Genomic DNA, 16,676 nt, shown 5'->3' with positions numbered 1-16,676 from the left:
TGTTATTTAGCCTTATATTTAAGGACAAGATTACCTTTCAGCCCAGTTGTCTCCCTTTCGTGTTGCCGTATCTCTCTCTCTCTCTTTCTCTCCCTCACCCTCTTTACCTCGCCCTTTTTCTCTCCTCCTCTCTCGCTCCCTCTCACACGCTTTCTTGTCCTCCTCAACTAATGTTCTTGTCCATCCTTGTCCCTGTTTTCACTGGAGGATATTTTCCCTTTAGGAGTGTAAAAATAACACAACAGCCCAGTGTAACGGATCTGACGCAGTAACCGAGAGGCAGGCAAGATGGGTGCTGGAAAGACAAACAATTATTTTAAGGCAATTCGCCTGCGGCTGGGGCCCCACGTTCCAGCATCTCATAAATGCATTAGAGATTGAAGTCACGCTTGGTGTGTCAATCTTGGTAATCGAAACCTGGTTTAATCCCTCAGGTGTCCCCTGATGCCCCTCTTACACACACACACACACACACACATGCCTATCCCCATTCTTGTGCTTCAGACCACAGCACTTATCAAATTAAAGACAGTCACCATTTATAAACAAGTGCTGGTATGCATCAAGTGACAATGCTCAAAACATGCTGGCTTGTTGATATATCCTGCCACAGAAAACCTCCCTGCACCCTCAGGCTGTGGTGTAATAGAGTCTGCTGCCGCCACTGGTTTCCAGTTCTCTTTGATCCCCTTCTAACATTTGGAGTCAGGCGTTAAGCACAGGCAACTGTGGGAGGGAAGCCCCGGGTGTTGGTCGCCGTGGGGAGCGGCGTGCAGCGTCCCTCTGAGGGCCGAGCAGAAGGGCTCCCAGCCGCTACCCTTGACTCTGCACGATCTGGACCAAGCCTTGCATTGCGCTGGGCCTTTTCCAGAGCCATGAACAGAGGCATGTTATGAACAGCACCACTGGAGCACAGGGCTGCCTGTTGCCTTGAAGGTCATTCGAAAAAAGAATTTTCTTTGTTTGCTTGTTTTGTCTTTTGTTTTATTTATTTGTTTATTTTTGCTTTCCCAGCACAGAACACAAAAAATCGGGGGCTATTGATTCACGCCGTATGGGAGCGAGGTGCGGACCCACCAGAGCATGAATGTGGCTCTGCCCCACGGCCCACCACGTTCATGTGTACCAAGAACCGCCAGAAAAACCCAGAAAATGAAAAATCTCCCTTCTCGCCTCCCTGTAAGGGATGTGCTGGCGGGTTAACGTGTCTTCTGCATGTGTCCTCTACAGCCACCCTGGGCACGCTGGAGTTCAGTCTGCTCTATGACCAGGAGAACAACGCTCTCCACTGCACCATCAACAAAGCCAAGGTAAGCACCCCTGCTGAGTCTAGGACATCAGTCCAGGACACGGGTCCAGGACACGGGTCCAGGACACGGGTCCAGGACAAGTCTTCGCAGCCTCATCATCATTCCTGCGAGCTCCCCGTGAGATCATGTTGCCCTCGCCAAAGCACACGGCGTGTTCCATCTAGAGGTCTCCCTTGTCTAGACTCGCAGCAGGACAGAATGAAACATGATAGACTGCCAGCCACCCCCGCAACCCTTCACACACACACACACACACACACACACACACACACACACACACACACACACACACACACACACCTTGCCTTCCATTCCCCCAAGCCCTCCTGGCAGCATTCCCAGGCTGTTGCTCCGCTGAGAGACACTCTTAAAAGCCAGTCACCCTCGCCCCGTGCTCATCTGTGTCCCAGCGAGTGCGGCACGCCCCTCGGAGACGTCTACGATGGCGACAGTCTGCTCCTTTGCCCAGGCAGCATGGTGTGAGGGGTATTTCCCCTGACAGATGCTGCTGGTAGCATCTGCCACTGTCTCATCCTCTCAGTGTCCAGGTAGCCATCACAAAAGCTAGCCAAAAGCTCTCTACCTTTATCTCTCTCTCTCTCTCTCTCTCTCTCTCTGTTACTCATTCTCTCTCTCTCTCTCTCCGTCTGCCTGTAGCGTGGGCTGAGCTATTTGTTCCTATTCGTGTGGGGGTGTCTAAGTATTAATCAATGACAGGTAGTTGTTTGTCATCAGTTGGCATAATGACTAATATCAGTACTGCAGAGGGGAGACCTTTACGACCCTTGACCCTTTTATTATCTCCCATGATACCTCTGAGTATTCAGTTACATTGAATGCATGTAGTATATTACAGGGCACCTGATGACATAAACCAGGTAGTGCTGCTACAAAACTGACAGGTGTCTAATCATGAAGATCATAATGAATCAGCAGAAAGCTCAGGGCTCGTGCCGCAAAGGAATTCTACAGTCTGTCTCACCTGTATGAAACGAGTGACTGGGAGCTCTCTGCCCCCTTTCTCTCTCTTTCTCTCTCTCTCTCTCTCTCTCTCTCTCTCTCTCTCTCTGTCCCTCTCTCTCTCTCTCTCTCTCTCTCTGTCCCTCTCTCTCTCTCTCTCTCTCTCTGCCTTTCCCTATGTCTCTCCTTCCCTTTATCCGTCTCTATATCTTTCTGCTCCTCTACCCTTCTCTCTCTCCCTCTCCCTCCCTCTCTAACAAACCATCTACTCTCTCTCTCCCTCTCTGTCTCTCTCTCTCTCTTTCTCTCTGTCCCTCTCTCTCTCTCTCTCTCTCTCTCTCTCTCTGTCCCTCTCTCCCTCTCTCTCTCTCTCGAGCGCACGCGATTCTCCAACTGAACAGTTTAATGAAACAAACAAAAATGAAACCGAACATAAAAGTGTGCAAAGTGGAACAAAAGAAACCCAACAAAACAGAGATTGACCAAGAAACGGTCACAGAAACACAAACGGCCTATAAAGGATAAAAGCATATCAACCCCCCAGATGGTGAGGCGAATAAGACACATGTGGGGGAGGCGTAGCAAGTAACCAAAACAAAGATACGCGTAACAAAAGACGACAACATAAACAAAGCAACGTTCGTCATGTGCCGCCACCGCTGTTTTAAGGACGCACATGGAGGTGTGATGGGTGGCGCACCATTCACACTCGGATTTTAAAACAAAACCTTTAGCTTTAGACCCCATTTAATCCAAGAACAAACTGATGCCCACCTGTACAAATATTGATTCCTACCAATTGCCAGCTGTTTCACTCGTTATACTGCTGCGGTTTTTCCAAACACTATAAAACACTAAAACATTTCTTTCTTTTTTTTGTGAGGGTAGATGGGGGGTTTATTTGTTTGCGTGTTTGTTTGTGAGCTAGAGCAATAATTACCACTCGGGTGAATTGGAGATGAAACATTAACCCTAAGTGGGAGGGAATAATCGTAAGGTTGGACCAGTGATTTCCTCTAGTTTCTGTCTGCCTGCTCTGTTCATCCTGTCAGCCCTGCATCAGCATAAACAAAAGCCCGCCAGCCAACCCCTGCTGGCAAACAAAACCATCCTGTGGTGAGACACCAAGATAATGTCTTTCTCTCTCTCTCTCTCTCTCTCTCTCTCTCTCTCTCTCTCTCACTCTCTCTTTCTCTCTCTCTGTGTCACTTTTTCTTTTCTTTTTTTTCATTGTGTCGCTCTCCATCTCTGAATTCCCCTATGCTGAATCATTTTTAACAATGTGATTGAGCATTGGGAATTAACTTACTATTTCGGCAGCTCAGTCCTGGCCAGGTCTTGTGCTAAGAAAAGATTTTTTTCTAACAGGTTGAATAAATTATCTGGTAGAATAAAAGGTTGAATGCACAATGGGTTGCTATTTGTGGTCCTAATATACCTTCAATCAATTACATTTATTTTTACATTTACATTTTGCACACACTCATTTTCATGACTAAAATGTATGGTCATTTGCAGGCTTAGCTAACTGTATTAGCTGCATAACAATTTTTGCTATCATAAATAAACATTTTTCATAATTTTTACTATATATACTATACAGGAATTAGTTTACTCCAAGATCAAAGCAAAGGAAACAAGTGTGTTAGGTTTTAAATTACATTAATTTGGTTTGTTAGTTTATTCATTTGAAATCTTAAAAAAACATCCACAATATGACCTTGAGCTCCCCTTTCTAACATACATTCATTCAGCTAAACTCAAAACATGCACGCAGCAGAGAGTCCAGACTTGTGTCAGACGCCCGTCATTGCGCAGGTGTGATGTGGTGCATACCGGAGTCCCCCTGAGACTACAAGCACTCACTCACTGTGATTTGAAGTGCCATGGGGCAAGAGTTTCTGTTTCAATACCCCCCCCCATTCTTTCTCTCTATCGCATTCTTCCTGCTTCCTTCCTTCTCCCTCCCTCGCTCCCTCTCCCTCCCTCTCTCTCTCTTTCTCTTTCGCTGTACTCGGCCTCACATCTTGACTTGCACTTGGCAGAATTTGATAGGCTCATTTAACCCTTTCCGTAAACCAGCTTTTTCTCCTGGAAAATCCAGCATGCCCACCTGTACAGTGCTCATGTTCCTACCCCCTTTTTAATTGGTAAAGCTGTCTGCCTGCTCACCCTGGCCACGTTATCTCCACAGCCATGAGTCACTCCTTGCTCCAGGCCGTGCTTCCTGGATTTTGGGCTCCAGACTTTTTCTCTCTATATATTCATTAATTTTGCACCTCAGGGGTAAACCGTGCTGGGAACCAAAGTGCGCTGCACCAGTGTGGGAGGCAGGACTTCGGTTTCCCATTTCATTGGGAAACAGCAGGCGGGCAGACGCCGCATGACAAAACAACAGTGAAGCACACATGGGACGCAGGGCTCACCACGGGGGCTCTTTCAGCCCCCCAGGCGTAGCAGCCTCAGCACGTCAACCCCAGCAGACTGCGGGAGCTCGGCGACTGGCGGCCGCCTCCCCCGACCCCCACCGGCCCTGGCCTGGGAGAGGCTTTCCCGCCTGGCTGACTCCCGATATAGCGTCTGCATTTCGCACATGTGAACATTGTTTCGAGCTCCCAGCCGAGGCAGAGTACTTAGCTGGAGAAGCCCAGAAGCACTCCTGGGCTTTGGAGATAACAAGGATCGTTTCGCTTGGTTTGGTTTGAGTTTTTGAGCTGTGGTAAGAATAACTAGCTAATCAGTGATGGCAAGGCCCTTGCTGTGTTTTCACAGGTCTGCCTCAGTCTTACAGTCATTTTTTAAAAATCTTGGTTGTTTACCTTCTGTTTTATCCAGCCATTGTGCTATTTTTCTCAGGAGGATACAGAAAACCCAATGCTCCCGTCACAACCCTAATATACTGTGCAGTCAGTGTGTTTTCCTGCTCATGACAAATTACATATTATATTTCGGGTTTTTTTTTGTTATCTTAAGAGCACAGAATAAAACAAACCCTGCAGCAAGTGGACCTATTTAGCATTCGCTGGAGATTAATGTCCCATTCCCGGGGATATGCTGTTCTCCCCAGACCCACTATTCTCCCCAGGACCACTACAGCTGCCTAGTTCCCTGAGTTTTTTGTGGAATATGGGCTGCATTCTGCATTAAGCAAAGAAACTTTGACTTCCCACGGCAACCTTAAAATCTAATCAAACTTAAATTTCATGGGAGCTAAAGAAGTGATCTCTTGCTCTGTCTCTCAACGTAAAATTGATGTGAGCAGCTGGATCGCAGCAGGACCTGGGTGTATATGAATCGGTCCCAGCAGGGGTTTCTTTTGTTGGCTTGTTCACTTCAAAGTGGCCAAATGGCCTGACAGTTCCAAGAAAAGAGTGGGGGAGGCTCGAGAGCTACCCTCCCTGCCACCGAGCATGAGCAGTGTCTGCGAGAGGACAGCACAGAGGAAGCTCCAGCGCGAGTCTGGTAAAGACGACATGGTCTCCGGTAAGGGAATCCCTCTAATCTGCTGAGACTGAAACAAAGAGAAACAGAAAGGACTGTCGACCGGCAGTTGCAGCCATGGAGCTGGTACTCACCCTTCCGCATCGGGGGCGGCGTTTTTGTGGCGTCCGTGGGCAGCCGGACAAGTGAGTGCAGGTGGTTTCATCGTGTGCAGACAACAGTGTTTCATCTTCAGACTCTGCCCCAGAGTCAAGTTGTTAGTACTGTCCACAATACAGGTGCTGAAGGTAGTTTCCTTCTGTTCAGCACCATGGACAGCTCCAGGCCGGATGGGGAACACGTGAGGCTTGATTGCTAGGTGGGGTTGGACCCCTAGCACCGCGATGATTAAATCTAGCCTAGACTGTCATGATTTATGATTAAGGGGGTAGAGCAAAGCTCTTATTTTGAAATGATGGTTAAGTCAATACAGTTAGTATTGAGAGTCAGAGTAGTTTAAGTCTAGGTCTAAATATTCCTGCATTTAATGGGACTTTGGTTGTGGCTTAACCTGCATTCGTGTACATAATCAGAATTCCAATGTCAGTGTCCAGTTATGTTAATCACAAACTTGGCCATGCTCCAGAACTCTTCCCCGATATCAGGAAGGACCCTTGTCAACAAGCTCGCAATGTGGGAGAGGACAAGTTGTTTCGGCATCAGGCAGAACTTGGTGACCATCCCATGACTGACCTCCTGCATGTCCTCTGTACACCCTCACGTACCTCAGCCAATCAGCTGTCTTTAGACCCACCGACTCCTCCCCCCTCCTTTACTTTGGGGGCGGTGCAGGCTCCCCCTGGCTCCCAGCTGTTAATGTTTCATCAGTCCTGTCATCATAACACAAGGCACCTTTACACGGCAGCCTATCGATTTATGATGTGGTTTCATCACTGAGAGAGCTCAGATTAATAAGTGAACAAACAGCCATGGAAAGCTTCCGTGAGTCTTCTTGGGATTGGTTTGAAGAATGAAGTGAAGTTCATGTTTGACTTTGCCGAAATAATCCCCTCTGCCATCTGGTATCTTCGCTGAATTATGGAGGAGTTTAATAAATAGCAAGGATAGGTTTTACTTTCTTCTTAGTGTGCACACCAATGCATATGTATGTGTGTGTGACCATAACACAGACGTCAGCACCTCATTAGCATAGAACGTAGACGTGCATGTTAAGGGTGCGCTGGCACGCTGCACTCCTGTGGCTCCTGAATCAGAGCCTTCAAAGAACTGCGCTCAGTACTATTCCGTGCACATATCGGAGAACCTTTTAAATGCTTAAAGTACTTGTGATGGGTGTTCCGCTTGTGGGATTCAGGCAGCAGGCTTTTGGATGACACGCTACATCCATCTGTCCTGACTCTTCCTGCCGAGAGAGCACAGCAACTTAAGATCACCGTTTAGAATCGAATGGAGCCATGTCAGTTCCTCCTTTCTGTTACCTCAAGGCTGATGTCTGATCGGTATCTATGGTGATAGGTGCTTTGGTTAAAGTATCAGACCTCTCCCGAATCACTGGCCCACAGCCAGAGGTAATAGTGGGTTTTTTTGTACCTCAGTGAAGTGGGTCTACTCCATTCGAGTCTCAATCCAGCACATCATGACTGAAATCACTCTGTGACGCTCCACTCAGTGCGCTAAAGATTTTGTTGTGCACAGAGGATAGGTTGCTGAGTTCAGAGCAGGCAATGGAGGTTCGCACACACAAAACGTGGCTGTTCGCTCGATGTATCTGCAGCTAATTCCTCCTGCTGCTTCTGGAGTCATCACCTCTCTGTTTAATCAGGGAGCGGGCTGAAGCAGCTCGTGTTATTAAAACTGGCCAGCACCTGTGGGGGAACAAGATGTGTGCGGGGCACATGCGCCAGGGTTCATGTGACCATTGTTGCTGCCATACCGAGGTGGCAGGGTGCCACCTGCAGCCGGAAAGGATGGCAAAGCCCAGAACAGAGAAACTGCCGCACACAGTGAATCTTTTGTTTTCCCCTCGGCCCCGCCCTAATTTCCCCTTGGCCCCGCCCTCATCCCCCCTCGGCCCCGCCCTCATTCAGCTCTCCGAGTACACGCCACTCCCGGAGTCTGACCCTGGATACCAGATGTATTTGGAATACATCTCGTCCCTGAGAGTTCTGCGCTGGGATCACGTCTCCCTGGTCAAACGACGGTGGCTGTCACTGGCGCGTGTGCTGAAAGCTGATTCAGAGAATGAATTGGCTTTTTTGTGACTATCATTTATGTATGAGAAATACATAAGCTTTTAACTTGAGCATATTTAGAGCCAAAAAAGAGGGTCAGGTTAGAAAAGTGAGCTGGACTACACCAGGTTAATGTATAACAAATGTGACTTTTGGATGTTTACAGCCAAAGATGTGACTGAAACTGTGAGAACTGTCAGTGAATGTTCTATAAAAGCTGCTTTGTTCTATCTTAATTAGTGCAGTACCGTTATACGTGGGTAACACCGCTGTGACTGATTGTACCGGGCAGCTGAACGAGATCAAGAAAGGCTGTTGTTTGGGAAGCGGATATTGCAGGTCGGCCGTTATCAGTCGTATGGAGTTGTCTTGCATTGTCATGGTGTGATAAGCATGTAGGCATACACAGTCGCAGGAAGTACATGAGGATTACAAGGAATTACCCATCCAGGCTACAGATAATGGAGCATTTATAGTAAGTGCAGTGTACACACACACACTCTCATTTATCTCATAATCTCTATGCAGACATTACACCGTAGATGACATTGATACCAGAGGGTTGTTATGACATTAACACAGGGTAGGTAACAGACTAGGATTACAAAGTATCGGTTTAAAGATCACGTGGATCAATGCTCTGGTCACATGGTTTAGTAACGTAAATGCTCGGTAATGATCCGCGGACGCAGGGCACACAGCCTCCCTCCGATGAGCACCGCCAGTGGGGGGACCGAGACGGACAGTCAAATTGCTTGTATTATACCAGTGGAAAGAAAATGGATGCTCACCCTGTGTTTTTCTGTGATTTTAAAGCGAGGTACTATTGATGCTTCTCAGACCGAAGCTTTGAAAGGAGATCAGTAATATCTGGAAGAACATGTACTACTATTTGTAACTATTTGTAACTATTTACAACTTTATGAATTCATATACCTTGTTCTATGTTGTGTGTATAAACAGTTTAAAATGTAAGTAATAATAATCGCCTCCTCAGATTTCCATGTTATGATCGCCTAAGGTTAAGGCCTGTGTTCTGTTTGAATAAGTTCCACGATATAAGTGGTAGTACTGCAGTACAGAAATGTCACCTAAAACGTACCCCACGTGCTCTCAACCTGTGTGCCCATAACGTACGTCCTGGAATACTTTTCAACACGTGGCACGTGAGGCGTCACCCAGCAGCCCAGCTGCACGTGTCTGCTTTGAGCCGTCAGCTGGACGTCCTCACCCTGATGCTGGGCAAAAGCTTCTAATGAAAAGACTTCATTCCCCTGCGCCCCGCTGGGTCCATCCCTGCGATGTCCACCTCCCAACCAGCACCCTTCCCCCGCAGGCTGCCTACCCCTCCATCTCTCCTTCTCTCCTTCTCTCCCTCCATCTCTCCTTCTCTCCCCCTCTCTCCCTCAGGGAGCTCTGAAAGGTGCTGCCCTTATTAGCTCAGAAAGGACTAGAGGCCAGTGGCAGCGGTGCAGGGCTGTCGTACCAGCCCACAACAGACGACACATTTGAGGGAGAATGTGCAGTCAGCGCTACACCGAAGAGACTGAAACACGGCTGCTGATTGGGACGGTCCACACCTCTGGTACAGTTCAGCGCGCCGAGACGAAAAATGCGGCCGTGTAAGGAAGTGCTACTAGTATCAGCTCTTGACACAAGAAAGAAGCCTTTTTTTAAACTCTGCGTATCACATAGGAAAGCTACATGCTCCTCTCTGTATATTTAATAGTCAACAAACTTGCCAGACATGGACAGTCTTCTCACCACAGCTGTCTATCCTCAGCCACTAAAGGTCAGGAATGGGATTAGTCATTGTAACTCTTCTGCTGAGGTTCTGTTGAGAAATAAAAGGGTCACAATGACTCAGTCACAGAATGTGCTGAAAATCATCTAACGGTATCCCAGTTCTTCCAGTCCTGGATACGTACCGTCCCAACCTGTGTAAAAGTGTTCCATCTGGAGCATGTCATTTTAACACTTCTTAATGAACCATTAAACTTGGCTAAACAGATTCTTAATTGAACCTCCAGGCAACAAATTAATCTGCAGCTTTTTTTAATGAAATTACATTCATTTCCATTATTTGTTTTGCCTGTGGTGCCACCAGTCTGTTAGTTAGTTAGTAGTTATGAAAAATGTGTCACAAAAAAAAAAAATGTCCAGCTGACACACTCCAAGTTCTCTCACATGAGCAGTTGCTTTTTTTAACATGCAAAGTGTTCACAGCAGAGATTCGCAGCATCTTAGCTTCATTGCCCAGCATATGAATAATGTATAACCAGACCAGCCATTCCCGTAGAACAAAGGCAAGTCTGGAGCGTCTGTCTCGTCCTGCCAAGGTGAAGGAAATAGAGGGATCATCTAATACCATTTACATTTTTTTTCAGCGAGCGAAGTTTAGGTTTTCTGCTTTAGTACACCTGCTTAGATCCACTCACTTCATAATGGCTACATTTAGGGCTTTGGTAATAAAAGCACAGTAAGACATCAATACAGGACTGGATGTGGCATTCCATGAGCTGTGCACAGGTGAGCACAGGTGAGCTCCTGGTGCTTGCACTTCATACGTTTTCCTTCTTTGTTCACTTGCACTAATTCTGAACGCTGTTCCATTTAATCGTCTACGTCGCTCTACTTTTGTTTTGGTGCCTCCTTGACATTCTTGTTTCTTTTGTTTGTTTTTTAATGAATTTTCCTATCATTTCGCCTGCATGCTCTCTCTCTCTGTCTGTCTGTCTGTCTGTCTGTCTCTCTGTCTGTCTCTCGCTGCATGGCTGTAACTTCAAACGTGATGTTCAGCTCCCGGTGCCCAGGTATCGAAAGGTAAGCCACTCCCCCGATGCTGTTTCCATAGCAAACCCCCAGTACCATCACGGTGGTACAGACCCCATACACAGTATCACAACCAAAACTGCACATTACAGGCCACATTAGTAATACTGTCAAAGTATTAAAGAAAGTGCTTGGCAGTAGTATCACTTTCAAAGTCCAATTTGGACTTTTAATTAATTATGACAATTAATTATTAAATCTGTTGATTTGATTGAACCAGCATTTTATTTATGCCCAGCTGCGAATGCACGCAGCCTACGAAAACAATTCCCCACCCTGCATTCTGTGTAATTTGGCTCTTGAATCTGGGGTCTAGACAATCAATATTGCTTAGTGTGATCAGCATGCCACATGGCCTCTGGTCACCCCACACTCGCAATCGATCAGGCCTCAGACTGTTCGCCCCATCGAATGAGTTCTTGCAAAGTACAATTGACTGTCTCGGGGGGGGGGGGGGGGGGGGGGTTGTGCATTGAACAGTCAGACTTTTGCCAAATGCAGCACATGATGGTCACTGCAGCCTCCAGCTCACACTACTGATACCCACACTCTTAGGCCTGAACCCAAAGATTGAGATTCCATTTACTGTCATTACAAGTATGTCCTCATATATCATGTGTGTGTGTATGGGGGTGTTTACCTTCATCTATCCCAGTGTTTTGGGGGGTTTTGGGGTTTTTTTGGTAAGAAGCAATCAGAGAACAGGGCCAGCCACCATACAGTGCCCCTTGGATTCAAACCCACAACCTTCCCAGTGATAGCCCAAAGTCCTAACCACTAGTCTACGCTACCTGCCTTATGGTACGCTCCACATCCATGCCAAAACACGTCACTCTCCTTTTGGGCTCAGTTTGCAAATTCCGTGACTTTAAGCAGTCGAACGGGCCGCTTGTATTAAATGACAAACAGCATGATATTTGTCTAGCTGAGAACAAAAGCTAACAAGGTTTTGTTCCATTCATTTGAAGAGTCTTATTTCTGGGAGGTTTTATTGGGTCTTTCACTGGTATTGTCAGCTACACTAGCTTGATTTAACTCTAATCTCTCCTAATAAGAATGACGATCTCTTATTAAAGAAGTTAGCATAAATTACCTGGTCTTAGGCAACATTCATTGAACACCTTTTTTCAATGTTTCAGTATGTTGTGATGAAAGAGTACTAGCGCTCCTCTCTCCATTTGTAAGCGCATGCCTGATTAATTTTTCTGTGCAGACATTTAAACTACACTCAGAGCTAATGACCCTGCATAGCAATCTGGTGTTTGTCAGATTGGAGGACTGGTGTTTGTCAATCCAAAGCATGACTGCCATGCTGTAGATGGTGTGTGTGTGTGTGTGTGTATGGGGGTATTTATGTAGCTGTTCTTTCTCCACCACATACATTCATGGCCAGATGACTCCTAACGGTTGCCACAGCGCCCACATGTGCACGCATCCATTCATCGTGAGGGTGGGCGCACTCAGTGAGAGCGAACCTGGTCACTGTCCTCCAACCACGCTTCCGCCCCCACTGTGCCCTGGCTCCGCCCCAGAAACCTGTATGGGTCGTTACTCGTCCTTTCCACCCTCAGGCAGACTCCAAACCCACCTGCAGCTCGTGGGTGGTAAGCACGCATGCCCAGTATTCTGGCACTTGGCACTGGCTCACAGACAGCAGCCGCCGGTTCCTGTTGAGCTCGTTACGATCCCAGCACCTCCCCTGCTTTTGTTCGCCGGATCTCGCATCTTCCGTGTGCGAGCGCCCGGCTCAGACTGGAAACCAGGCTTTGCACCACCCATCCGGATCTACACAGGCACAGAGGGGAGAAGTGGGATGATTTAGGGCATAAAGGACTGCTAACTAGGAGCGACTCCCCATGCGCGTATGGGGTCAGCAGGCTGCGGTGATTAATGCAGTGGGCAGCTGGGCATGGGAGACTCGCACACACACACTCCAGCGCGCAACTACCATCTGCCTTCCATGCTGGTCACTGCCCACCCCCCACCCCGACTCACACACACACACACACACACACCTGCTCCACCCTCCCCAACAATTATGATTAACCACCTATTTAGCCACAGCATGATGTTCACAGGCCCAAGATGCTTCTTCGCATCACTTTAGCCATCCCACAAAGCACCTCATTTTTGATTTAGCATCCCAGACTGGGAAGTCATGGACGGGTGGGTCAGTGGGTTCACCGCCCCCATACGGAATTTTACAGAACCGGACCTGAAGAGTGTAATTCAGTGAAGGTGACACGCACCCTGAAACAGTACAGTAGACCCAGAGCTGCCGACGTATCGTCTTTGCTGATGATTCTAACGACGTGTGTAAGGCGACTGGAGCCCTAAAAGGATTCCTGTCCTCTTGCCCATCAGTGCAGGACTTTTAGGCCGTGAAAACCAGGTACGCTGAGACCGAGTTCCATGTTTGCCTCATCCCTGTGAGGCTGGGATCTGCGGAAAGGGCTCCAGACACAGCTTCAATGGAGAGCTCCAGCATATGTGTTTTTAAACACTCTCCTTTGTCACCATCCCGTGAAACAGTGCCAGGCCTCCGGCGTAGCCCGAGCTTCTCGCCTTCCGGCGGCTGCTATTTTCCGCCGTTGATCTGAGTGGAGTGGTCTGGCTTTTGCCAGAGGGCCACATGCCATTCCGGCTTCCTGGAAAAGCAGCAAACAGAAACCAGCAGCGAAGTGCCCGGGTTCACAGGAGCCGGACATGACCCCCCTGCTTTTCACCCGCATGCTGCAGTCGGTTCAAATTGGGACATGGGTGATTGGAGGAGGGAGGAGATTATGGCCATGTCGTCAAAGTCAGAGGTTTGCTGCTGCAGATGCAGTCATTTCCATGACAGGTTGTATGGGTCTGTTTCTGTGGCAGAACAGAGCTCAGGGGACAGACAAGACATTTTGGACATCCAGTCAGTGCTTTATGTTTTATTTGGACATCCAGTGAGTGCTTTATGACAGTCCCCAGTGTTGACAAATGACTGAAAAAGGCCAGAAAAGAAATGTAAAAAAAATATATAAAATTGTTTGTTTGTTGTTTCCGATCTTATACGTCTGAATTCAGCCTCCGCTGTGTCCTACAAGCACATGTCTGCTGGGTTTTAGCACTCTGGCATCGGAATCAGGCCCTTTGTGTGAACAGAGTGACCTTTCACCCCTGTATCAAAAAGAAGCAGAAAAAAAACACTCATTAGCCTGGTGGTTTTAACAACTTTGGGGTGTAAATAGGAAGGAGAGGTTGAGCCACTGTCTGTTGACTACGGGCCGCAGGATCCCTGTGTGCTTACAGCAAACTTGACGGCGTGCAGGAGACTGAGACAGCCTGACTCACAGTCGAGGAAGCATCTGTCCTCTGGGAAGACGGTTCAAGGATGAGCTCTCCGCAGCCAAGCACCGTAGTTGTAGCTGAAGACGGTTTACGGCTGAAAGTCTTCCACTCTTTTCTTTGCTTGGTAGTGGCAGTTGAAAATTGAGGCAATAAATTTGCACTTGTCTTCACAATTTCATTAAGTCAGGTTCAGTGTACGATAACCTCCGATTTAAGTCAGTCGTGTTAAAAACGGGGCGGAAGCGCAAAGCTATTGGTTCATTCCTCTCGGCCGTCTGCGAGAGGCGCAGCTCTCTGCTGCCAGTGGGCGGCCGTAAGGCTCAGTGATTGCAGCAGTTCAATTTAAAGTCCTGCCACGAAGTCAGACAAAAACAGAGAAGAAAAAATCCTCGATTTACTGCAAACTTGCGAGCAGATTGTGCCGAGCTTCGTGAGGCACACACATCGAATACAGTCACCATTTCAGGGCCGCTTGACGACATAATCATTGGCCCTTCAGAAAATGCGATGGTTAAACCTAGCAGAAAATATCAACTTTATGGTTCATTGATCTTCGATTTTCTCCAAGTCAGTTCGATACTGATGCTTTCATCTCACATGGCTTGAGTTTATCAATACATCAGGTTTAACTTGCGTCATATGTCATATGTCATATGTCATACGTCATACATCATATATCAGATATCGATCACAGATGTCCATTTGAACAGTCAGAACACAGGGTGGAGAACCACAGCTCTGAAAGTAGCCAACGAGGACTGCAAGTAAAAGTCACAAGCTTTTGGTTGATTATAAAACTTGTTCCTGTTTTACACCTGTACACTGTGGAGGCGAACACAGTTATTCCCATGACAGAAACCAATGGCATTGCATGTCCAGGGCTGGAAAGCCTCAGCTCCGCACACACACACGGCATGCTGCAACCCACACATCGACAAAGTGTAGAACCTCAGATCACACAGTTGTTTTCATGTTATTCTTATCCTGACACACCCACAGCTGGCCTTTAAATCCTACGGTCCGTCCCCCCACCCCGCACAGACACACACCTCTCGCACATGCAGCGTTTTAATCCGCTGTAGGTGAACTTAAGCGGCTCTCGACGCCACGACGACCATGCAGCCTTCTTTACAGGCCTGCCAAGCCACACTTCCCACTTCAGGTATTTTGACTTGCTTGGCTTTTGCTCATTACTACCGGCCTCTCAAAACAAGCCACCAGCTGGGCTTTTTTCCCTAATACTGAAAAGCATCTAATGTGAGCTAATTGGCTACAGAAAGGGTTCTTTTCCCCCTGTCGGTGAGCAGCACTACCTCCAGTGGTTTCAGTCAGCTGACCAGGGCTAGCTTGCTCTGAAGAAGGAGTTCCTTGGAAGAAATAAAATAGTTTGACTTAAATAAGATCTCCTAGGCCTTTGGCTCTATTGGCACGCCTGACAGGTTTCTTGTAATGTCTTCTTTGTGATGTTAATGGCAGCTAAAGTTCAGCCCTGTTTTTCAGTGTGGTTTCCATGCTGTCACTGGTAAACAACTCTCTGTCTCTGTTCTTTCATACAGGGACTCAAACCCATGGATCACAATGGGCTGTCAGATCCTTATGTCAAACTGCACCTGCTGCCTGGAGCCAGTAAAGTATGTACTTGGGTACACCCTTTATATCCTTTACACACACACACACACACACACACACACACACACAAACACACATTCACACGTGTGTGTGTGTGTGTGTGTGTATTTTAGATGATTCATATATAAAGTACTTGTGTGCATCCTTTATGTCCTTTACACAAACACACACAGATTAAATAATTCATATATAAAGTATGTACTTGTGAACACTCTTTATATCCTTTACACACACACACGCACACTGTATAGCTTTTAGATTATTCATATACAGTATAAAGTATGTATCTAGCAAAGCAGTCTACATAAATTAAATAAGCAGCTGTGTTAAATGTAATACAATTAAAATTATTCTACATCTCCCAAAATTAATGCATTTTAATTTGTTCCATGTTTTGCGCAAAGCTTTTTCATTAACAGCTCCGTAGATCAAACTCATTGTGTCTTCTGAATCCTTGAAACATCTGTTACCTGTGCAGCTCAATCTATCATACTTAAAAGTTCTTAACTTAAGTTAATCAGCCTTTAATCAAATTTTGCTGTGCAAACTCATGACCAAACCACTTCTTTTGCTTTTTACTGACAAAGCCCTAGAAGACTACAAATAATCACAATCCAAATTTGTTACACACACACACACACACACACATATATATATATATTTTTTTTTTTTTTTTTTTTTTTTTTGGGGGGTGGGGGGTGGGGGTGGGGGTGTTGTCCTGGCAGTATTTTTCCCCATACCAGAGCCTTGCCAGCCACCCACTTCTTGGCTAGCATCAGCGCACTCCTGATTTTACCCTGCTATACTGTACGTATGACCTGACTACATCACGACTTATGGCCCTATTGGAATCTCGTTCAGAGGGTTATTAAATAATTTACTGAGAGGGAGTGTGAGCATATGTTGTTGTTGTGTTGTGTTGTTAGAATCATAGCTCATAGCTCCTCGT

At 46.9% G+C, this 16,676-nt stretch overlaps 1 protein-coding gene across 12 annotated transcripts in view; it reads left to right on the top strand.

The window, feature by feature from the left end:
- The window catches only part of doc2b (double C2-like domains, beta), a 127,580-nt gene that overhangs the window by 88,903 nt on the left and 22,001 nt on the right, over window positions 1-16,676 (top strand). For 5 of the 12 annotated variants that reach the window (XR_014125017.1, XM_081719840.1, XM_081719838.1 and 2 more), the window contains 3 exons: window positions 1,231-1,310; window positions 10,742-10,765; window positions 15,655-15,729. Coding sequence is in view for 6 of the 12 variants with exons in the window: in XM_081719840.1 (XP_081575966.1) it covers window positions 1,231-1,310; window positions 10,742-10,765; window positions 15,655-15,729 (179 nt within the window). In the remaining 6 variants the exon portion in view is untranslated. Of the gene's footprint in view, window positions 1-1,230; window positions 1,311-4,315; window positions 10,766-15,654; window positions 15,730-16,676 lie in introns of those variants that run through there. The other 7 variants (XM_081719837.1, XM_035527193.2, XR_014125021.1 and 4 more) reach the window with 6 other exon arrangements.

This window comes from Electrophorus electricus, chromosome 8 (genome assembly GCF_041902795.1).
Source record: "Electrophorus electricus isolate QZ-2024a chromosome 8, ASM4190279v1, whole genome shotgun sequence".
Lineage (NCBI taxonomy): Eukaryota > Metazoa > Chordata > Actinopteri > Gymnotiformes > Gymnotidae > Electrophorus > Electrophorus electricus.
This window is presented reverse-complemented; position numbering and strand designations above follow the sequence as displayed.